This window comes from Trifolium pratense, linkage group LG7 (genome assembly GCF_020283565.1).
Source record: "Trifolium pratense cultivar HEN17-A07 linkage group LG7, ARS_RC_1.1, whole genome shotgun sequence".
NCBI lineage: Eukaryota > Viridiplantae > Streptophyta > Magnoliopsida > Fabales > Fabaceae > Trifolium > Trifolium pratense.
In genome coordinates this window covers 40,035,257-40,055,383 of record NC_060065.1, presented here as the reverse complement: position 1 = coordinate 40,055,383, position 20,127 = coordinate 40,035,257, and the positions used below count along the sequence as shown (strand labels likewise).

At 33.0% G+C, this 20,127-nt stretch overlaps 2 protein-coding genes across 7 annotated transcripts; both read right to left on the bottom strand.

The window, feature by feature from the left end:
• Positions 1-1,729: 1,729 nt before the first annotated feature.
• On the bottom strand, positions 1,730-3,498 carry LOC123898544 (putative ribosome biogenesis protein C8F11.04). Its single transcript, XM_045949527.1, has one exon. It carries the CDS (start codon positions 3,427-3,429, stop codon positions 1,993-1,995), a length of 1,437 nt encoding a protein of 478 aa, XP_045805483.1. The 5' UTR covers positions 3,430-3,498; the 3' UTR covers positions 1,730-1,992.
• A 4,456-nt stretch (positions 3,499-7,954) lies between these two features.
• LOC123898498 (methyltransferase-like protein 25B) lies at positions 7,955-19,282 on the bottom strand. 6 transcript variants are annotated; one of them, XM_045949471.1, is made up of 13 exons: positions 19,104-19,282; positions 18,929-19,024; positions 16,268-16,351; positions 15,616-15,690; positions 15,360-15,440; positions 14,497-14,636; positions 14,044-14,289; positions 13,452-13,626; positions 12,392-12,475; positions 10,254-10,431; positions 9,670-9,875; positions 8,535-8,747; positions 7,955-8,447 (listed from the first exon to the last, which is right to left on the bottom strand). In XM_045949471.1, the coding sequence occupies exons 1-12, from the start codon at positions 19,230-19,232 to the stop codon at positions 8,544-8,546; spliced, it is 1,698 nt and encodes a 565-aa protein (XP_045805427.1). In that variant the 5' UTR covers positions 19,233-19,282; the 3' UTR covers positions 7,955-8,447; positions 8,535-8,543. The 6 variants fall into 6 exon arrangements, 5 of the variants coding, with proteins under 5 accessions (XP_045805427.1, XP_045805430.1, XP_045805428.1 ...); XM_045949474.1 differs by lacking the exon at positions 19,104-19,282 and adding an exon at positions 17,939-18,102 and having other exon boundaries at positions 18,929-19,014; XM_045949472.1 differs by lacking the exon at positions 12,392-12,475.
• Between the last annotated feature and the right edge of the window lie 845 nt (positions 19,283-20,127).

The window sequence follows — 20,127 nt, the reverse complement described above, 5'->3', positions numbered from 1 at the left end:
AATAGCAACTGCACTTCTACGCAAGCATAGGGATTGACCGGTAGAACCTTCATTGAATCACTGTACAACCCCCAAAGGTGTTCAATTCGGTTGGGAACAACTGGGGTTTTGTTAACGGCGGGCCCAGGGCCTGAGGGACCCCAGCCTCTTCACCGAGTTGCCCCGTCATCATTTGTGCATCCTAATTCGTTTGTGCAAAGTAACTTATACCTTGACGGTTTAGGCTGTTGAGATTGAGCTTTCACTATTACTAAAAGACTGATTCTAAGAATTAATACCAGCTATTATTACCTAACTTGTCCGCCTCAAATCATCGCAAAAATGCAGAATCCGGACCCAACAACAACCTAAATAGAAGTTCACAAAGTCACAGATTTTATTGTTGCTCTGACTACTCCATGTTTGACAGGTTAAACTGCATCTATCAGCTATACATGAATAATTTCCTAATAATTTGAGTAGAAGTACAGAAGATATACATAGTTGCAGCTTTCACTAATAATTTGAAGGGTGTTGGAAATAAAAGGAAGCAGATAGCCAACCAAATTGTATTTTTTAAGGGAAAGGGTTAAACTAGACTTCAAAGTGCAATCTTCTCTAGCAAGAATAAAACAGCTTAAATGTGTTTTGTTAACTTTCAACCACATTTGACATGGATATTTTAATTTTAACTTCTAATATACTAGGAAAAAAAAAACGAAGAATAAACTATAATACAAAAAATATGGAATTAAGGCATATATAAATTATAAAGGAATTAGGCTACGGAACACAATGATCCCCTCAAAAGGATACACTTTTATCACCATATCTGTCGCATAGTTTCAGTATATATTGTTGAAAATAACTTCTAGCAATTCATTTATTTAAAATAATTACTAATTAGCAACACTAACGCAAGTATTTCAATCTAACAATCCATGCACCACAGAAGAAAGACAACGAAAAGAATAGTAACATATATATTCTAGTAAAATCAATATCAGTACAATTCTATAAATAATATGGGCTCAAAAGTTCCTTTTAGTCAGTTTTCCGGCTAGCTAATACCTCTGTCTCAAGCAATAACTCACAAAATGTTATAGTTGTGAAGTGGTGACTGATATATCTTAACCTAATGGAATCAATGATTTTTAACTAGCAAACCATTCTTCTCTTAATATATCAATAAATGATACCACAAGCAACGAATTCAAGCCTCACTTAAAACACATAAGCTGATAAGCCTTTCTAGTCCTGATTTACAACAATTCAATTAATGAAATCACAATTGTGAATCAAAGACTGATTTTGAACAGGTCTTTCTAGCACTATTTCTATGTAAAATCAATTACTGATATCACAATTTTGAATCCACGACTGGTTTTGAACAAGCAATACTTTCTAGCGCTATTGCTGTGTAAAATCAATTAATGATATCAAAATTTTGAATCCAAGACTGAATTGAACACACAAGTCTTTCTAGCCCTATTGCTGTGTATAATCAATCACATAAACTGTTAACAGTCAGTGCCCAAAGTACAGCAAATCAGCATATCCATTAATCTTAAAATTCATGAAATGGAAATCTGAAGCTAAACATGCAGAACAACTCTAAATCAAAGTTTCAGATAAACATGTCTGCAACAAAGAAACAAGGAAATTAAATATGTGAAATTGAAGACTGCAAAATGAAAAAGCATTAGAAATACACAGTCTGCAAGGAGATGGTGCCCTCAACACACTGAAAGTATCTAATAACTTAATATATCACCGAAATGCGACACAAAATTTTGTTTTTTCTATAGAGAACCATTCTAAAAGCTTAAACAAAGTACATTTGAATTAGTAAACAACATTATAACCAAAAGCAATGCCAATAAATAACATAATAATATTCTAAGAAAACAAAATCTGCCAGAGAACTCATCAAGCAAAACAACACATGATTTCACAGAGCCTCGTCAAGCAATAAATTGTAACAACAAAATCTCTCCAAAAGGAACAGTCAGATCATACAACCCTCTTAGTTTTCTTAGCCTTTACCTGTGCATCCGCTCTCTTTGTCTTCTTGTCCGAACCGAATTCCTTGACCGGTAATTTCTTTTCGCTCTTCTTGATCAAAGCTTCTTTTGCAGCTTTCACATCCACTGCCCTTTTCTTCTTCTTGTCCGAACCTGCATCCTCAACCTTTTCACTCTTCTTGATCAAGTTTTCTTCTGCACCTTTCACAGCCAACCTCTTTTTCTTCTTATCAGAACCCTCATCCTTCACCGATAATTTCTTTCTCTTTTCGCTACTCTTCTTGATCGAACCTTCTTCTGCTTCATTCACAGCCAACCCATCTTTCTTGGTCCTTTTAGCAGAACCCTTTAAGGATTTCACACTTCCCAACTCACTAGAATCCCGCTTTTTCAATCCTTTTTTCCCCTTCTTACTCACCAATTCTTCACTCTTAATATCATCATCATCAAACAAATCACCACCATCAACAACATCATCATCAATATCATCACCATCAACATCCTCACGATCAGTAACATCCTCACGATCAGTACCATCCTCGCTCATTTTATCATCCATATGCTTAATCTCATGAATCCTCCCCTTCTTCTTATCACTCTTCTTCCTATTTTTCCCATCGCGAACCTTCTTCTCCTCCTTCTCCAACGCAGCCTCCAAATCCTTAAGACTCTCAATTTTCAACTTAACATCAGGAACAGACTGATAAACAGGCAGAGCAAGACTATCCAACAACTTAACATGAAAAGACCTAACAGCCGCCCACTTCTTCGGAAAAACCTCGACAACACCCTCAATCGCAGCAACCACATTCTCAACAATCTGATCTCTCTCCATAGTCAACTTCGCTACCTTAAGAACACTACAAGTCCCAGTCCTCAAAAACATCAAAGCAGAACAACAAGCCTTCTCAATCTGCTCCTTCCAATTCATCTTCTTCAAATCAACTTGCACTGGAAGCTTCCTCTTCTTGAAAAACTGTTTCCCTAACAACCTCGGCAACAATGGAACGATAGTCTTATCAGCAAAAAACAGATCATATGAATTACAAAGCTTTCGTTTCGCCTCGAAAGGACGATAATCGGAAGCGAGTTTCGTAACCTTAAGAACTTTCGAAATAGGAATTGATTCAGACTGAATCTTCTTCTGAGCTTCGTCTTTGGTGAGACGAGCTGGCTTGTTGGCTCTGTCGTCGATGATGAGACACTGTTCCGATGAGGCGGAGAGGAGGGAATGAGGGATTGGGATTTTGTGAGGGTTAACGCGACTATTTTGTGGAATTTTTTTTAGGGTTAAAATAAGATAAACGAATTCTTCGTCTTCATCGAAGAGTTTTGGTTTTTCTGTTTCTAGCTTTGATTTTCTCCATTTGAGAAGAGAGTCTATGGCTTTGGCAACGGCTTCTGCGGTGGTGTTTTCGGTAGCCATGACAGAGTGGATTGAGGTTTGAAGGTGAGAAGCGTTTGGCCGAAGAAGAAATAAAAGGAGTGAAATTAGGGTTTAGGAGAAATTTTATTAGGGTTTAACTTTTTTTTGTGGCAGTATTAGTTTTTGGCCCAAAACGAAGCCCATCAAAAAAGAGATATCTATCTACTATCCAAGAAAATAAGATACTAATGAAGAGTTTAATTGTTGTGCACCGTCGGTGTAAATCTTTTTTACACATACATTCAATGACGCGTTGCCACATTATTTAATGAATGTGACACATCATGTGTTTTTAATGACCATACATGATGTGTCGGTATATTATTGGACGCATGTGCAAAATAACTTTACACCGACGGTGCATATAAATTAAATTCACTAATGAAATCTCTAATTTGACATTTTGCATTTTTTGACACATAATCTAATTCAGGGTTATTTGTGTTATTATTCAAAGTTAGTATAAAATAACTACCCATTATCTGATGGTTTCTCTTAAAGTTTGTAGAAAAAAACTTCTCATTATGTTACTCATATTTTAACTTCCACTTATTTTTCTTTTTCTTTTACTTCAATCATTTATGATTGGAAACTTAAACATAGCATAAGCATATTGAAACTTCTGGTGTTTGTATCAATCTTTTAGAAGGTACAATCATGATTTTTCTTTTTTGTGTTTTTTTTTTTTGTATTTCATATATTGTTGTTATACTGAAGTTATCAGAAACAAACTTTTTTTGTTGTTGTTTTAAGTTTGTTACATCCTTATCTTTTTTTATTTTGTTGTTGCTATTTTTAGGTTTTTTTTTCATATCACCAAAATGAATTTTCCCCTTTTTTTCTATTTTTTTGTTTTTTGTTGATATTTTTTTCTATATATTTCCTTTTTTTTTTGCTGCTCTTTTAAGTTTGTTACATCCTTATTTTTTTTATTTTATTTTTTGCTATTTTTAGGTTTTTTTATATCACCAAAATGAATTTTCCCCTTTTTTTGATACTTTGTTCCTACTTTATTTCTTGATACTTTCTTCATACTTTATGATTTTTTCTCCTTTTTCTACTTCATTTTCTATTATTATTTTAAAACTTTCTGAGATAACATTGTTCAAATGTAGAACCGACGATGTCAAGGGCTTTTGATGACGTGAAATCTGTCAATGATTCAAAAGAGTTATGAAAATTTGTTGTGAGGCTTGAAGACATCTGGACAGTAACTAATGGTGGATAAGAGCATCTTGAATTCTTTATATTGGACAAACATGTATAATAAGTTTCATATATGTTTCAAAACATAACTATATTTTTTACTTAATACACAGAACAAAAAAAAAGCATACATTTGATAACCAAAAAAAATATAGTTATCAAATGTATGCTTTTTTTTTTGTTCTGTGTATTAAGTAAAAAATATAGTTATGTTTTGAAACATATATGAAACTTATTATACATGTTTGTCCAATATAAAAAATTTAAGATGCTCTTTTCCACCATTAGTTACTGTCCAGATGTCTTCAAGTCTCACAACAAATTTTCATAGCTCTTTTGAATCATTGACAGATTTCACGTCACCAAAAGCCCTTGACATCGTCGGTTCTACATTTGAACAATGTTATCTCAGAAAGTTTTAAAATAATAATAGAAAATGAAGTAGAAAAAGGAGAAAACATTATAAAGTATGAAGAAAGTATCAAGAAATAAAGCAGGAACAAAGTATCAAAAAAAGGGAAAAATTCATTTTGGTGATATAAAAAAAAACCTAAAAATATCAAAAAAAAAATAATAAAAAATAAGGATGTAACAAACTTAAAAGAGCAACAACAAAAAAAAAGGAAAAATATAGAAAAAAAATCAACAAAAAACAAAAAAAGGGGAAAATTCATTTTGGTGATATGAAAAAAAAAACCTAAAAATAGCAACAACAAAATAAAAAAAGATAAGGATGTAACAAACTTAAAAAGCAACAAAAAAAGTTTGTTACTGATAACTTCAGTATAACAACAATACATGAAATACAAAAAAAAACACAAAAAAGAAAATCATGATTGTACCTTCTAAAAGATTGATACAAACACCAGAAGTTTCAATATGCTTATCCTATGTTTAAGTTTTCAATCATAAAGGATTGAAGTAGAAGAAAAACAAGTGGAAGTTAAAATATGAGTAACATAATGAGAAGTTTTTTTTCTACAAATTTAAGAGAAACCATCAGATAATGGATAGTTATTTTATACTAACTTTGAATAATGACACAAATAACCCTAAATTAGATTATGTGTCAAAAAATGAAAAAGGGCAAATTAGAGATTTCATTAGTATCTTATTTTCTTGGATAGTAGATAGTAGATGTCTTCCATTCATTTTATTCATTGTAATGATCTCAAGTTCAACTATTTCCGGTCATACATTTGATTGCAAATTTTGATCATTTCTCACAATTTAATTGAAAAAAATCTTGATATTCATTGTTTGAGAGGTGCATTGTTAATAAAAATTTGAAAACTCCATGTTGGAAGCAAAGATGGAAATAACATTGATTTTACAACATTTCTGATTCGAACTTTCTCCAATTTATGTTCATGCTTCAACTACAGTAACTATGCTTCAGCTCATATAATTTTATGCAAAGTCGAAGTATTATAAAATAGCTTATTGTACACCATAGAATGCTGATCATGCTCCAACTATAATAATTATGCTTCAACCATAATATGGTTCTCAATATGGTGCTCATATAATTCTACATAAAGTCTATAATGTAATAAAATATGTTAACCGGTTTAGTCTGATTTGGCTACCTTAATATATTAATAAAAAATAGAACTCATATAAATTACAAAATAAAAATAAAAAAATACACCACATAAATTACGAAATAAAAATAGGCTTATGTGTGTATATATATATGAGGGTTGCTAATTTACAATCAACTAAAAACATGAAGATGTAAATTAGCAATGCGCACATTTCCCATTTAGATCAAAATACCATTCTTCCATTATTTTAAATATGTTTAACATAAAGGGTAATTTTGTAGTTTTATAAAAAAAAAACTACAAAAAAGTCTTTCCTTAAAATTTTCAAACTGTTTTTTCCAATATGCATTTAAACCTGTTTCATCATTGTTTCTTTTTACCAATATTGTCAAGCTTGTTCACTTGTGTTTATAGTCAAGCATATATGTTTCATAATTACGTGAATTTACAAAAATCTGGAACTTGTATAAAAAAAATAAAAAATTGAGCATGGAAAAATAAAATAAAAATGTAGTTTACGTGAATCAATGGTTTTAATTAAGCCATGAACTTGAATATTCAGGTTTTTCTTTTTGGTAGATGAATTTTTTGTTTATAACCACAAATAGCATAGACTTAAAAAAAAATTACAAAATAGATTTTTTGTTTGTTAGATTCGAAGTAGACGGGGTGGGAGGTGATGGGATATTTTTAGTTAAATGCCAAAATCATCTTCTTCTTTTTTATGTTTGCAACATTTATTACATAATAAAATGATTTGAAAAAAAAAAGTTGCAAACATAAAAATAAATGATGATTTTGACATTTAACTAAAAATATTCTCTCCCCTCCATCTACTTCGAACCAAACAGACCTGTCTCAAAAGAATATGGTCCAGTTTGAATTAGCTTATTTTTGAGCTTATGCAAACAGTTTATGCAATATAAATTAGGTTTTATGTTATTTTATAAGTTCACACTAGTGAAAATTGTATTTTTATAAGTGATTTTATCATAAACTACCTTGACAAGCTTATAATAATAGATAAAAACTGCATAAGCTGTTTGCACAACCTCAAAAATAAACTAATCCAAACGGGGATGACATCCAACAAGAAAGCTGAATGCATATGCATAGACTACGGTGTGGCGAAGCCAGGACCTGATTTAATAGTTCAAACTTGTGTTCTTGAGCTTCTTGGACTAGTGGTGCAAAGTAAAAAAATCAAGAGATTTCAAATGCAAATTTTTTAAGTTCAGAAAAAGGTGTAGCTATCAATCGTTCATTGCATTAAGCTGCTTGGTCACGCCTTATAAGAATTTTGAACTTAGAGTTAAAAATTACACTGGAGATCTTTTATCTTATTTATTTATAACACTTTGATTTTTATTTTTTTCATTTAGGTCATTTATGTTTTAAAATGTGCACACTTTGGTCCTTTTTTGTTAAAACATGATGATGTGTTAGTGATTTGGCGTAGTTATTTTAAAAATATTCGTGAATTTATTTTCGCGATGTATAGCAGTGCTGTTTTAAAAACGAAAACAAATCTAACACTGTTCATCTGTATTCATATTCATCTTCAACCCAAAGAATTTATGTCTACAAACCTTGAATCTCCATTAAAGAATATGCCCAAAGCAAACAAAACCAAACACCACCTTAACCATATCCTCGAATCAGATTTTTCCCGTAACATCTGATTCTATTTTTTGAAAAATGAACCCGGAAGGAATGGGATTGTTGTTGTTGCATTGGGAATGGGATTCTATTTGTTTAGTTTTTCAATTTCGTTGAACAAGAAATAGAAATGGTATTTTGGGTTCTCAATCTCATGCCCTGCAAAAAATTCGATCCAAAATCCTATGCCCACAAACAAAGGAAAGGCAACGGAAAAAACGATAACATACAAAGACTCTGGTAGCTTAATAATTATATAAAACTGGCTTAACTACTCTATAAGCATGCATCAATTTAGTTAATTGCCCGGTCAGCTATTTTTGGAGTTTTATTTTATATGAATAATAATGGTTGCCAAGTAACGTCGAATGATGTGAAATCAACTGGAACCTGAGTTGAGTAACACCCTTTTTCCAACAAGAAAGGAAAGCAGTGGGATTGAATGATGACAGCACCATAGCGGTTGCAGTTGCAGCCTTGTCCCCTATGAATCTAACCTTCACCCAAGACGAACTTGAGAATCAACTGAACTCTAGCAAGAAAATGGAGTATTGAATCATGGCAGCAGCACTGTGACCTTGTTCTAAATGAATTTACCTTCTTCACCTAAGAGGATATTGATAATATTTGTAATTCACGTAGTCTAAGGGATTGAATGAAACACATAATGATGCATGCGGAGATATTAGTTACCTTTAAGCCTCAGAAGGATCTTAAATCTTTGTCAATCTTCTTTGCAATTATAGCCACATTTCTGGGAGATATATTTGGGTCAAATATTGGTAACAGGTACGCTTCCAATGCACTTCCTTGCTCTTGAAGAAACAATAACCTATCAAGCAAAATAAGAGTTTCCAAAAGAGGCCCTAAAGCAGCTCTGAGAGACCAATATGGTCCTATAAGGTCCTGTAAAACATTGCTACATTAATAAGTACTAGATAGTTCAATATTTGACTTGGATTACAGCATAAATAAATATGCATATCTTGTGAACAACTACAGATAAAACTTTGCTTTTATTGGAATTTCAGCCAACATTGTTCTAAAAGCAGTTATAACAATTTTTTGGTCAAGTAGCCTAGTGCTTAGAAATTCCACACTTAAGTGGATAAGTGGGATGACCGGGGTTCGAAACCCGGCCCCCTGCATATATAATGCAATGTCCTACCAACTGAATTAAGCTCACGGGACTTTATCTTATATAAGCAGTTATAACAATTTTATTTTAATTTTTCCGAGAACTTCATTTTATGAGCACAATTATATGGACATGCCAACACAAGGCAAGAAAGCATTACCAATGAAGAGAAATGTCATTTAAACAAATATATCTTATCCTAAAAGACTGTTAGAATGCGATAAAGATGCAATGAAGCATCTATGTCTAACCAATCTGTCTGCACCTGCTACATCTCATTCAACACACGAAGTTCGATTCTTATGCTAACATACTGATGTAATAACTGAATGTGTAAAATAAGTCATTAAACTAAGCAATGCCCTCAAAGTCAACCATTGTTTCCACTCATCAAAAGGAAGCCATTTCCAAACAACAACGACAACAACCAAGCCTTTTATTTCAAAACAAACAATAAAAATAATTCAATCAGAGGGACACATGCAGTTTCAAATTCAACTCCTGCCAAGTACTGATTATAATAGTATTTTAAAACTGCATTAAAATTTTAAAGTAGCAAAAGAAACCATAAATAAGAAACAGGAAAATACCTCTAAAAATAAAATAAAATCCTAGACAAATTAAAATAGGACCTATGAGCACTATCGTGATAATAGTTTGAAATAATAGAAGAAAGTGAAATTGACATACAGCAAATGGTTCTGCTTCCTTCCATATGCCTTGCAGGTTTACATCATGTGAATTTTTAATTCCAAGATGAGACAGTCCAGACTGGCAGAAACTTTCAAAATTTGAGGATTTGCTATCAATTTTAATCCCTTCACATTCAGCCCTTTCATTGGAAGAAATTTCACCAGATAAGGTTTGTGTTTCTGATGCAGAGCCGGAGATACCTTCTGTAACACATTGACAAAGATTAAGCACATATATCAGTCACTCAAATCCTACCACCCAGCATCATCAGATCAAAAGTTATTTTAATTAAACATGTAGATGAATATCCAGTCACATGTATCAACTTTTACAGTCTGCATATGCCGCAGAAGAAAGATCTTACCTAGTGTTTTAGGACAATAGATAAAAGTTATTAGCAAGAAGATCCATTGAAGAAGCCCCATTGAAAAACACATCAGTAGACATGAGGCTAAGAGGAGTATCCCATAGTTTTAAGATCATTAGCCATACTACCTATCTCTCTTGATCTCAATTTTTTGTTTGTTCCATCATTTTTAGGTGTTGGGAAGAAGGTAAACAGGAAAAGGGATTTCCAATACCAGTTTTTGATTCGGCAGGCACTACAGCACAGAAATTTTGTTTTACGTGGCAAGTACTTCCTTTAAGGTGCAGCTCGGACTTTGCAGATCTCCTTTGGTTTCGCCTGCGTAGAGCCTTTCCTTTACGCCCAATTGAAGGAGTACTCGTCGCAACTTCCGGATAATATTTAGAAAGAACCTTCAGGAGCAAAAAATGTACATATATAAATTGACAGCATTTTATTTGTATGCATGTTAGAAAAGGAGTTAGATCCAGTGCCTAGAGGAGAATGCAATAGTAAAATGATTTCCATTATGGTGATCTTTTGGTATTTGTATGCATTGTATTTGTCATGTTAATTTGGGTAACTTTTGAGAAGCCTGTTGGTCTCAATGCCCTATATCTTTGCAGGATACAACACATAATGCCTCTTCATTGTACCAGAATAGATTCAAGCAATAATTGAGATCAGAAACATTGAAAATTTCTTTGCAAATTAATAACATGAGATGATTAACTATCAGACAGAAAAATGAACTTCGTATTTTCATTATCCATGACAATGACAGCAAAGGTGAAAGTTGTTTGGAGTGGGGCGGGTGCATGGAAACAATAGTGGGGGTGCCACCGTGAAAGGGAGGAAAAGAAAAGAAAGGAATAGAAGGTCACTAGTAACCATAAAAGGGAGAAAAATATGTAGTTTATCCGACTCATTTATAACCCAATGCCAACAGAATAAGCTTATCGTACTCTATTGACACAATAAAAACTGGATTATAGGTGGGATAGCATAGTTTATCCTAAGCTTATTCTACTATCTGAAGAAAGCATTAGCGATGGTGAATCTCAATGTTAGATAAACTGGATCTTGTGATCTTATTAATTATATTGTTTTAGAATTTAGTACATTTGACCATTAATGTACGGCAAGAAAAACAATGTTAAGTAGCTATCTATATTTTTTAGGGTAAATAGGTGTTTACCCCCTGCAAAATATGCTAGTTTTGTTTTACCCCCTGCAAAATAAAAATTTTGGATTCCCCCTTGCAATATCAAGATTTTTTGCTTTTGCCCCCAGAGTGGACAAGTTGGACACTAACCGGACAAATTTGATGATGTGGCATCTTAGGTGGCTTTTAATTTAGTTTTGATTAATTAAATTGGTGACTCATAAATAAATATTGCCTAAGTGGATTTTAATTTATTTTTTATTAATTTAGAAACCCCATCAAAATCAAGAAACTCTAGGAAAAAAACTAGAAACCCAGGATGATCAACTCCATCACCACCGTCTTCCTCGAGAATGCCGTCGTTACCATCAAACCCACCGCCGGCACCGTCAGTCTCTCTCGATATCAAATCTCTCTCTCGATCTCAAATTTGAATATCTCTCTCGATCTCGATCCCTCTGTCTCTCTCGTCTGGATACATTTTTTGAATGGTTTTTTCTGGGTTTTTTGAATAGGTTGTTGTTTTTGTGAAGAAGATGAAGAAGGGTTGAATCTGGAAGAGGAAAATAATTTCTGCTTTTTTTAAAAAAATCTGCGTTTTTTATACTTTATGATGGTGTTGTTTGGATCGAGAAGTGAGAGACATAGGGGTTCTCTTGAATTCATTTGATTTCTATTGGGGTTCTCTTGTATTAAAGCTGAATTGCAAGGAAATTATATGGTTTTGTTGCAGGGTACAACGTTGTCTGAATTGTCTGAGAAAAAGCCATGATGTTGTTGATGATGTTGTTGTACTTGTTTGTTTTTGGATTTATGGGTTAGTGATTGAATTGATGGGATGAAGTTTAATATTGAAGTTTGTTTTTTAAATTTTATTTTCTTAAAATTACATAACTCATTATGTTGCAAGATAACAAAAATTAAATAAATAAAAACTGTAAAAAAAAAAGCCACTTAAGCTTGTCATGTCAGCAAAAATAAGATTCCAAATCCAAGTTGTCAATCCAGGGGGAAAAACAAAGAATCTTAATATTGCGAGGGGGGAATCCAAAATTTTTATTTTACAGGGGGGTAAAACAAAACTAGCATATTTTGCAGGGGGGTAAACACCAATTTACCCTATTTTTTATATTAAGAGCAAGATTGTGACGGTTGAAATAAAGGAATATGAAATTAGCATGCAATAAAACTAAGTTATAATTCAATACCATCTGAAAAGCAGCACGAAAAGCATGTAATTCAAAGTTGTGAATGCCAGCATGCATGTCAAGGTTCCTCCATCTCTCTGCACTCTAACAATATAAAATGAAGATAATGCAGTAAATTTCTCTCACATGACTTTAACATTAAAACTTAAACAGTAAAAACTAAAATAAATTTAAAATTATTGCAGGGAAGTCAGGACCAGTAATTTCAATTTCTGTTTGTGTAGAAAATGTCTCTTGTTCTACATGAGACAGATTAGTTTGGTACTCCCCATCCTAACCCTAAGTGGTGGAGGAGCAGCAGAAAACAGAATAAATGGTGGGCTATGGGTAGTATTCTAGGTCTGATTTATGTTATTTATGTATGCTAGTCGGTTCTTTTTTCCGGCTGTGACTGTGACACATTGAGGATACGCTTGTATATAGCTCCAACACCTAGCCGAAACTACCATTTTGCTGGACATGAAAAGCGACATGACTGGAACCAAAATTTTCAATTTATTTGGTAGTAGATAAATGAAAGACAAAGGCATTAAGTTGATGAGATCCTTTTCAGTATTTGGATTCTTCTTTTTAATTCAATTTTTGTTGGCAGTACATGGATGGATTGAAGAAAAACATAGTTCAATAGTTCATCATCTTGTTTTAGAATCTCTTTGTAAAGAAACATACTGTTCAAATTGTATAATGAAGTTGCTATGTTAATTTTTTGTTAGGGAACATGTAATACTTAACAAGTGATTTTGAGATTATGATGAACATATAATCTTGATACTTAATTTATATTTTTTATAAATGGAGCTCATACACACACACACACACACACACACACACACACCGTGTTGCTGTTGGACATTAGCATGTATTTGGCCTCCATGACATTTTGGTATTTGTGTTTGTACTTTGTAGATCCTACCATGTTACTTGTAAATCCCCAAAACTCCTAATGGGATCATATTAATGATAAGTGACTAGCAGTTTTCTTGCAACTATTTATTCCTCCCTATACCATGCTTGTAAATAGAGGGTGGAGAAAGGACCAACGTCCAACAAGATCATGTACCTGGCAAGCAAGATCACGTGCACTTTTTCCAAGTGATAAGCCAGCGGATCTCAAAGCACGACTCATTGGAAATCCACATTGAGATTCACCATCGCCAATGCTTTCTTCAGATAGTAGATTGTAACAACAACCAATGCTAACAACAGCTTTAACATCTCTGCAGTCTAAGAAAGTCCTATAGAGAAAGGATTGGAACAGTTACAAGTCTGTCCGAGGCAGATAATATATATTAAGGAAACATACACAGACAGAAAAATGGCAATGTTATAAAACAGGAAGTTAACAAGCTATATATATGGTCAACAGCAATAATAAAGTTAATAGTGCATTTAAGATGTCGCTTCGATATAAGGAACGTGATAACTCGGAAGTAATTCGACTATGACATCCTACAACTATCAGTTTCCAAAGATATTTGTAACTAGACTGGAGTTGTTTAGAGTTGTTGCGAGTGTTTACTGTTTATCTGTAGTTTAGAGTTTGCTAACCATTTTTTTCTGGTGTTACTCAAGTATGGTAGAAAAATTAGAAACTAATAAGAGTTGAAAAGTACAGTAGAGAAAAAGAAGCTCGGCCATATTTTAAAACTCACTTCAGCATTATCACTGAAAGGTCACCGCAAGCATGAAGCCCAGCAAGGACAGTTGGAGATCTGTTGTTTGCGTCACCGCCACCGGGACAATTTAGTTTCCCTTTATCTTCTTGATTTTCTCCCTTTAACATGGATTGGTCAAGATCATATCTAGGCACAGATGTTTCAACCAAAGCTTTCAAAGATTCAATGGACAACACACGGCATGTGATTGTCTTTGGCACATTCAAATTCTTGATACCTGATCTAGAGCAAAAAAAACAAATGAACAGAGAAATGAATCCTAATAACGAAAAAGAAAGAAAAAAACAGAGAGGGGGGGGGGGGGGGGGGTCAAAGTAACAATAAGGTCAGCTATGAACAATTACCAAAGCATATTGAAATCGCAATTACTCGTCCAAACATATATATACTACAACCCTCATTTTTCATCTTAAGGCAAGAAGGACATACCCAGATTTTACCATCTGTGATGTGTAGTGCTTCTTAATCCGCTCTGCCCGTGCATCAGTGACCATCCCATGGTGAGAACATGCATCAATGGCAATGACAGGATGCTGATATTGAAAGGCAAGTACTTGTGCAAGATAACCCTGAAAATATAGCACAAAATGATACTCGGTGCATACTAAAAATAGACAAAAAAAAAAACAGTACTTGTTTCAATAGGCAAACAAAAAGAAATAAACTCAGACAATGAGATTATCACCAGTTCGGTAAAAAGAATTAAACTCGGACAATTAGTCAGTTAGTTAGAGGGGATTAGTTCGATAAATAGGGTTAATCAGAATGTAGGGAATCATTTAGATAACTTACATTCTTGTATGACAAGGGAAACCATTTCTCAAGAATTCCCCTCCTTAATAATTTCTCTTTCATGGATTCCTATTAATTTCTCTATTCAGATTGAACAGTACATCATTATTTAGTTACGAAGAAAATGTTGGCAACAATTTCTATTCCACTCGTAGAACCGAAAAACCACACGTAACACGTTAAACTCAAATAACTTTTGTCTCTTCACAGTTCCGGTTCCCGGTTAAACTGGCCTGTCCAGTCCAGTTTTCATGATCTTGGTTATATTATACCTATAACTATTGACTTGGAATCCCCTTCATATATTCTGAGTGTAACCAAATAAACAGACATCCTTTGTCTTGACTAATACTGTTTATTCTTATGTGTCCTATAAAGAAACTACAACTCTGCCCTAAGATTCAAATGAAAAACTTTTAACCATGCAATGTCCCCTCAATGTGCCAAGAAAAACCAGATTCGGTAAACAGAACAGTAATCAAAAGAAAATGAAGCTCAACCTGACCAGCACCAACATCAACAATGGCATGAGCTCTCACACTCTCTGCAACTGTACTTACAACAGCAGAAAGAGCTTCTACCTGCACACATGAAATGTTTTCTCTGAGATATTGACGGCCAATAAACTTCCATATACAAAAGAAAATGAATCTATGACTCCTGACTTTCTTGTCTAAAACCATAGGTCCAATTTCCAAAGCAACATCTTGTAATATAAAGAAGGCAACTATTAAAATATGATAATCAAGGACTCACTTCATGTCTTTTCTTCCCATTCATGCCCTGGGCAATAACTCTGTTAAGAGAAGTCATCTGCAGACCAGGTAATGCCTGCTAGTACAAAACAAATTTATCAAGACTCTTCAATCCAAAACCTTGTAATATAAAGAAGTTTCAGATAAAGGTAGCTTGCAAAGAAAATGTATATTGAGTCTTCAAATCTCCTTGCTTATTATTAAGTTCATGAAAACCCTTCACAAATATTCTGAACCCACACAAATTGCTACGGAGCAAAAATAAAGGCCAAACCAGTTCATGATAAATCAAATGGCCAAAAAAATATCAAAAGGTAATGAACATGAAGAATTGCTCGTTAAGGATTGATATAGCCAACCAACTGAAAGATTATGTTTTTGTTGCAGAGTTTTGGTTGGCTCGAAAAAAGAAGAGTGAATAAAATACAGAGTAAGTAACTAATCCAATTGAGATTTTGATATTACTTCACAGTATAAGTAGCACAGGACAAAGGAAAAATAAGCATTACTGCAAATGGTGAACTGTCATCAGGATATGTTCATCATTATTATCAATCAAGTGATTTCAAATTCTTTTATATAATTAGTTTCAATCAGCAAGATGTTTCTCAGATTTCACAAGGATGAAGGTTGACTTGGTAAATGTTACATACCATGTTTATATCTGCTTGTTCTTGACAAAATACCATAGACCTCAATTTTAGGATGTACTCCTTCAGAGAAGCCGGCCAGTGATCCTGCCACCAAGTTTTTTGGTAAATAGAATCTCATATACTATCAATAAAGCAGAACATATCCATAAAAGGTAGAAAATAAGGTATCTTTCAAAGTCCAGACCGACGAATAACAGGAGACAAAGGACAAAATAAAATTTGGATAACTTAATTACAAAAAAAGAACCTCCAACAAGCTGCCATATTATTCTTAGAAATCGTCTAAAAATAGCCATTGAAAATTGACCAATAGCATAAAAACCAAATAAAATACTTTGCCAGTAACAAGCATAAAAGTAAAGAACTTCGGCTTCAAATCCATAGCCTAATATACCTCAGTAAAATGCACAAAATGGGACAAACAAAGCACGACAAAATAGAGCATTTTCCACCTTGACACTTTCAAAACCTATTATTTCAATGTCACAAGAGACCACCTAGACTCACCAAACAAGCCAACAAGACTATATCAAACAAACCAAGCTACTAGAAGTTTAACGATAAATGAGTAAATGACAGTTACTTTCTGAGCAACAAAACACAATGCACAAATAACAAGTACTAATGATCCAATTAAGTATCTGTCAAGAGAAGAAACAAAATGATCCAATTAAGTATCTGTCAAGAGAAGAAACAAAATGATCCAATTAAGTAAATTGGTCCAAATTAATGTCAAAGTTTCAAAAATAAAAAGCCCGAATTGTTATTTTTAAGCAAAGAATTGGATTGCAGAAGCATCACAATCACAACAAAAGAGCAAGACACAACGGCAAAAAAGCCTGAATTATCAAAATAGGATCCAAAAGGAAGAATTACCTCAATTTACAAGGCAAGCAACAGAAAAAGAAAAGAGAATTGCAAGAATCAACACGGGGAAGGATCCCAAGCCTAAACCTTTTGGTAAATTGGTATAAATCAGAAGAAATCTGAACAAAATCCATTGAACTGAGGAACAATATAAGTTTCCCTACCAACTATAAGAACAAACAAAAAGACAGAAAATCACTGGTCCATGAGTCCTCTTAAGGCTGAAATCTAGCACCAGCGCCGTGCTCAATACACAACAAACATGAGAATAAAAGCAAACTGGATGAAATAGTTATGATCTCACCATCAAGAAAAGAAAATTAAAAACATATAAAAATCAACAAACTGAGCCAGCATGGAATCGCCACCCTGTGTCCAAGAATGTATAATCAAGGCCACAATTTCATATTTTCATCACCAAAACAATAACTCGTAACGCAATTTCAAAATTTTCCGACACTATGACAAATGACGATTATTTCACTTAGTGTGTGTGGTTTCAACATGGAAGCTCTTAGAATTGATTTGATCTCTATCAAACATGGTATTTAATAAAAATTTAGGGTGTTTGGCTACTATAGGTAAAACGGATTCCACCTTCAAACCTCGATTTGACTATATTTGATAAAAAGTGGATTTTGCAATGGGTTGAACAATTCACACTAAAGTTTTACATCAAATATACTTATAGAGTAAAAACATCCAAATAAAAATCACTTCACTTTAAACTCCATTTTAACCAAATAAATTTTACAAAATCAAATTCATTCACATTTCACAATGTCAAGTTTGACATATGCTCACCCAAACACAACACAAGCTTGTTTTACTTTGCAAAAACATTTTCTATTTTCATGTTTTTGTTTTCACTTTTAATTACAAAACCGCCACCTTGTCTTCGATGTTTTTTTGCATGAAACACTGAAAAAAAACTTTTTCTATTTTTAGTGTATCCTATCCTCAGTATCCTGTACAAATATATGAAAATAGAAAACTTGTCAAAAACGAGGTGACAGTTTTGTAATTAAAAGCATAAACATAAATATAAAAAGAAACAACAATCCCTTAGTTGTCACTACCAAATCCTAACAGACAGTCATAACTCACAAGAACTAACTAAGCTGACACAAAATAACAAACCCTAGCTGGCTAGGTCTTCAGAAGCTAGCAAAAGCAAGACAGTAACAAATGGCCATAAATCCCATTCAGTTATTCATATTTTAAGTAAATAGACATTTGGTCATTGAATATGTAAGACACTGTCAGCTTGTCACTATAGTCATTGAATGTATCAAAATTACAATGACATCCCAAAGTGTGTATTTTGACCAACGGAAGACACAATCGACGAGCAAATTAATCCATGAAAAACATATTCGATGACATAAATGACTAACACGAAAGACATATTTTGGTATGTTTCTATAATTTCGATACATTCGGAGACCATTTTAACAACGCCTCACACATTTCATCCTACAACTATAAATCAACTCCAACCATCTTATGAGGCGGGAAATTTAGCAAATAATAGCTAAATAGTAAATGAAGAATCCAAATAAATAAATAAATAAGTAAAATTGGACATATTTTGGTATGATTCTATAATTTAGATACATTCAGAGACCATTTTAACAATGCCTCGCACATTCAAGGGACAAAAATGACGGTAAACTCTTCGTATTTCATCCTACAACTATAAATCAACTAGAAATAGTAAATGCAGAATCCAAATAAATAAATAAGTAAAATTGGAAAAATTCATAAAAAATCAGAGAAAATCGAAGTAATTACCTTCACTACTCCAGAAGGTATTAAAAGAAGATTTTGCACCGGTTCTCTTCGGAGACAATCGATCCATTCTGCATTAACATTCTCCCATAGTTGATCCTGAAAGTACAAATCATAAGAATTGGATTAAATTGTAAAAAAAAATAGAGAAGAATTTGAGTTAGGAAGATGGAGGAACCTTGAAGAAATTGACGACGTGAGGGTTGATGAAAGAGGAGAAGTAAGGAGTGAGGAAATGGATGATGTCGTTAATCCATGCCAGAGTATCGACAGCGGTTTCGCATGAATACCTACGCTCTTCAGTCATTGCCGCTGCTGTGTCTCGAGGAACGGGAAGAAGCGTTACTTCACTGTTTGTTTTTTTTGGGTCTTAATAATCCACCGAAATTAATGTGACATATAATTCGACGTCCGGCTTAATAATTTCGGTATTTTTATTGGTTGAGTTATGATTTATGGGACCATTACTTCATTGCTTTTGTTGTGATCGATTTGGTTGGGGCTAGTCCAATTATAATTTTTTTTTAACGTAGTCCAATTATAAATTTTAATTACTGCAATCTTGATTATGAGCAAATTTTCAATTTTTATATTCACTAGATAATTAATGTGTCTGGTCCATGATTAAAGTCAAATACATTAATAATCCAATGAATAAAAAATGGAAATGTGCTTACAATTAAGATTGGATGGAGTATGTTTAGAAAATCCTAACTAATGTCTTAAAGGAAAAAAACTAAAATAATTTTTAAATATAAGATTATTTTAGATAAATTATGAAAATAAAGAAAGATGATTGTGTTATTATTTTGATTAAATATGTTTATGGTCACTTTGTCTGATATTATGAAAGGCGATTTAAGTGGTGCGTGGTATACAAGTGATGAATAACATCATTACAAATACGAATTATATAAATTTTACGGTTGGATTTGAAGTTATATGATATAGATTATTCATAATTTTTATTAAAGAAATTAAAAATAATGTTTATCAAGGTATTTAATAAAACTCATAAATTGTTAATCGTGATGGGTCTCAATAACATATAAAATGGTTTTCAATATTTTTTAAAAATTTATGAATGATTTATATGACATAAGTGCACACATTAACATGACTCAAGTGCACATATTAACATGACCCATAACATAGGGATATAATAGTAAAGAAATAATTAATTAACTTGAAAATTTTAAAAG

What these genes read in the sequence shown, in the direction of transcription:
- LOC123898544 (XM_045949527.1), bottom strand. Translation starts at nt 3,429, where the DNA reads ATGGCTACCGAAAACACCACCGCAGAAGCCGTTGCCAAAGCCATAGAC.
- LOC123898498 (XM_045949471.1), bottom strand. Translation starts at nt 19,232, where the DNA reads ATGACTGAAGAGCGTAGGTATTCATGCGAAACCGCTGTCGATACTCTG. An exon ending in TTGATGTTGGTGCTGGTCAG is followed by an intron (nt 14,637 to 15,359) that starts GTTGAGCTTCAT and finishes CTATATTTTCAG; the next exon opens with GGTTATCTTGCACAAGTACT. An exon ending in GCCTGCCGAATCAAAAACTG is followed by an intron (nt 9,876 to 10,253) that starts GTATTGGAAATC and finishes AATGTGTTACAG; the next exon opens with AAGGTATCTCCGGCTCTGCA.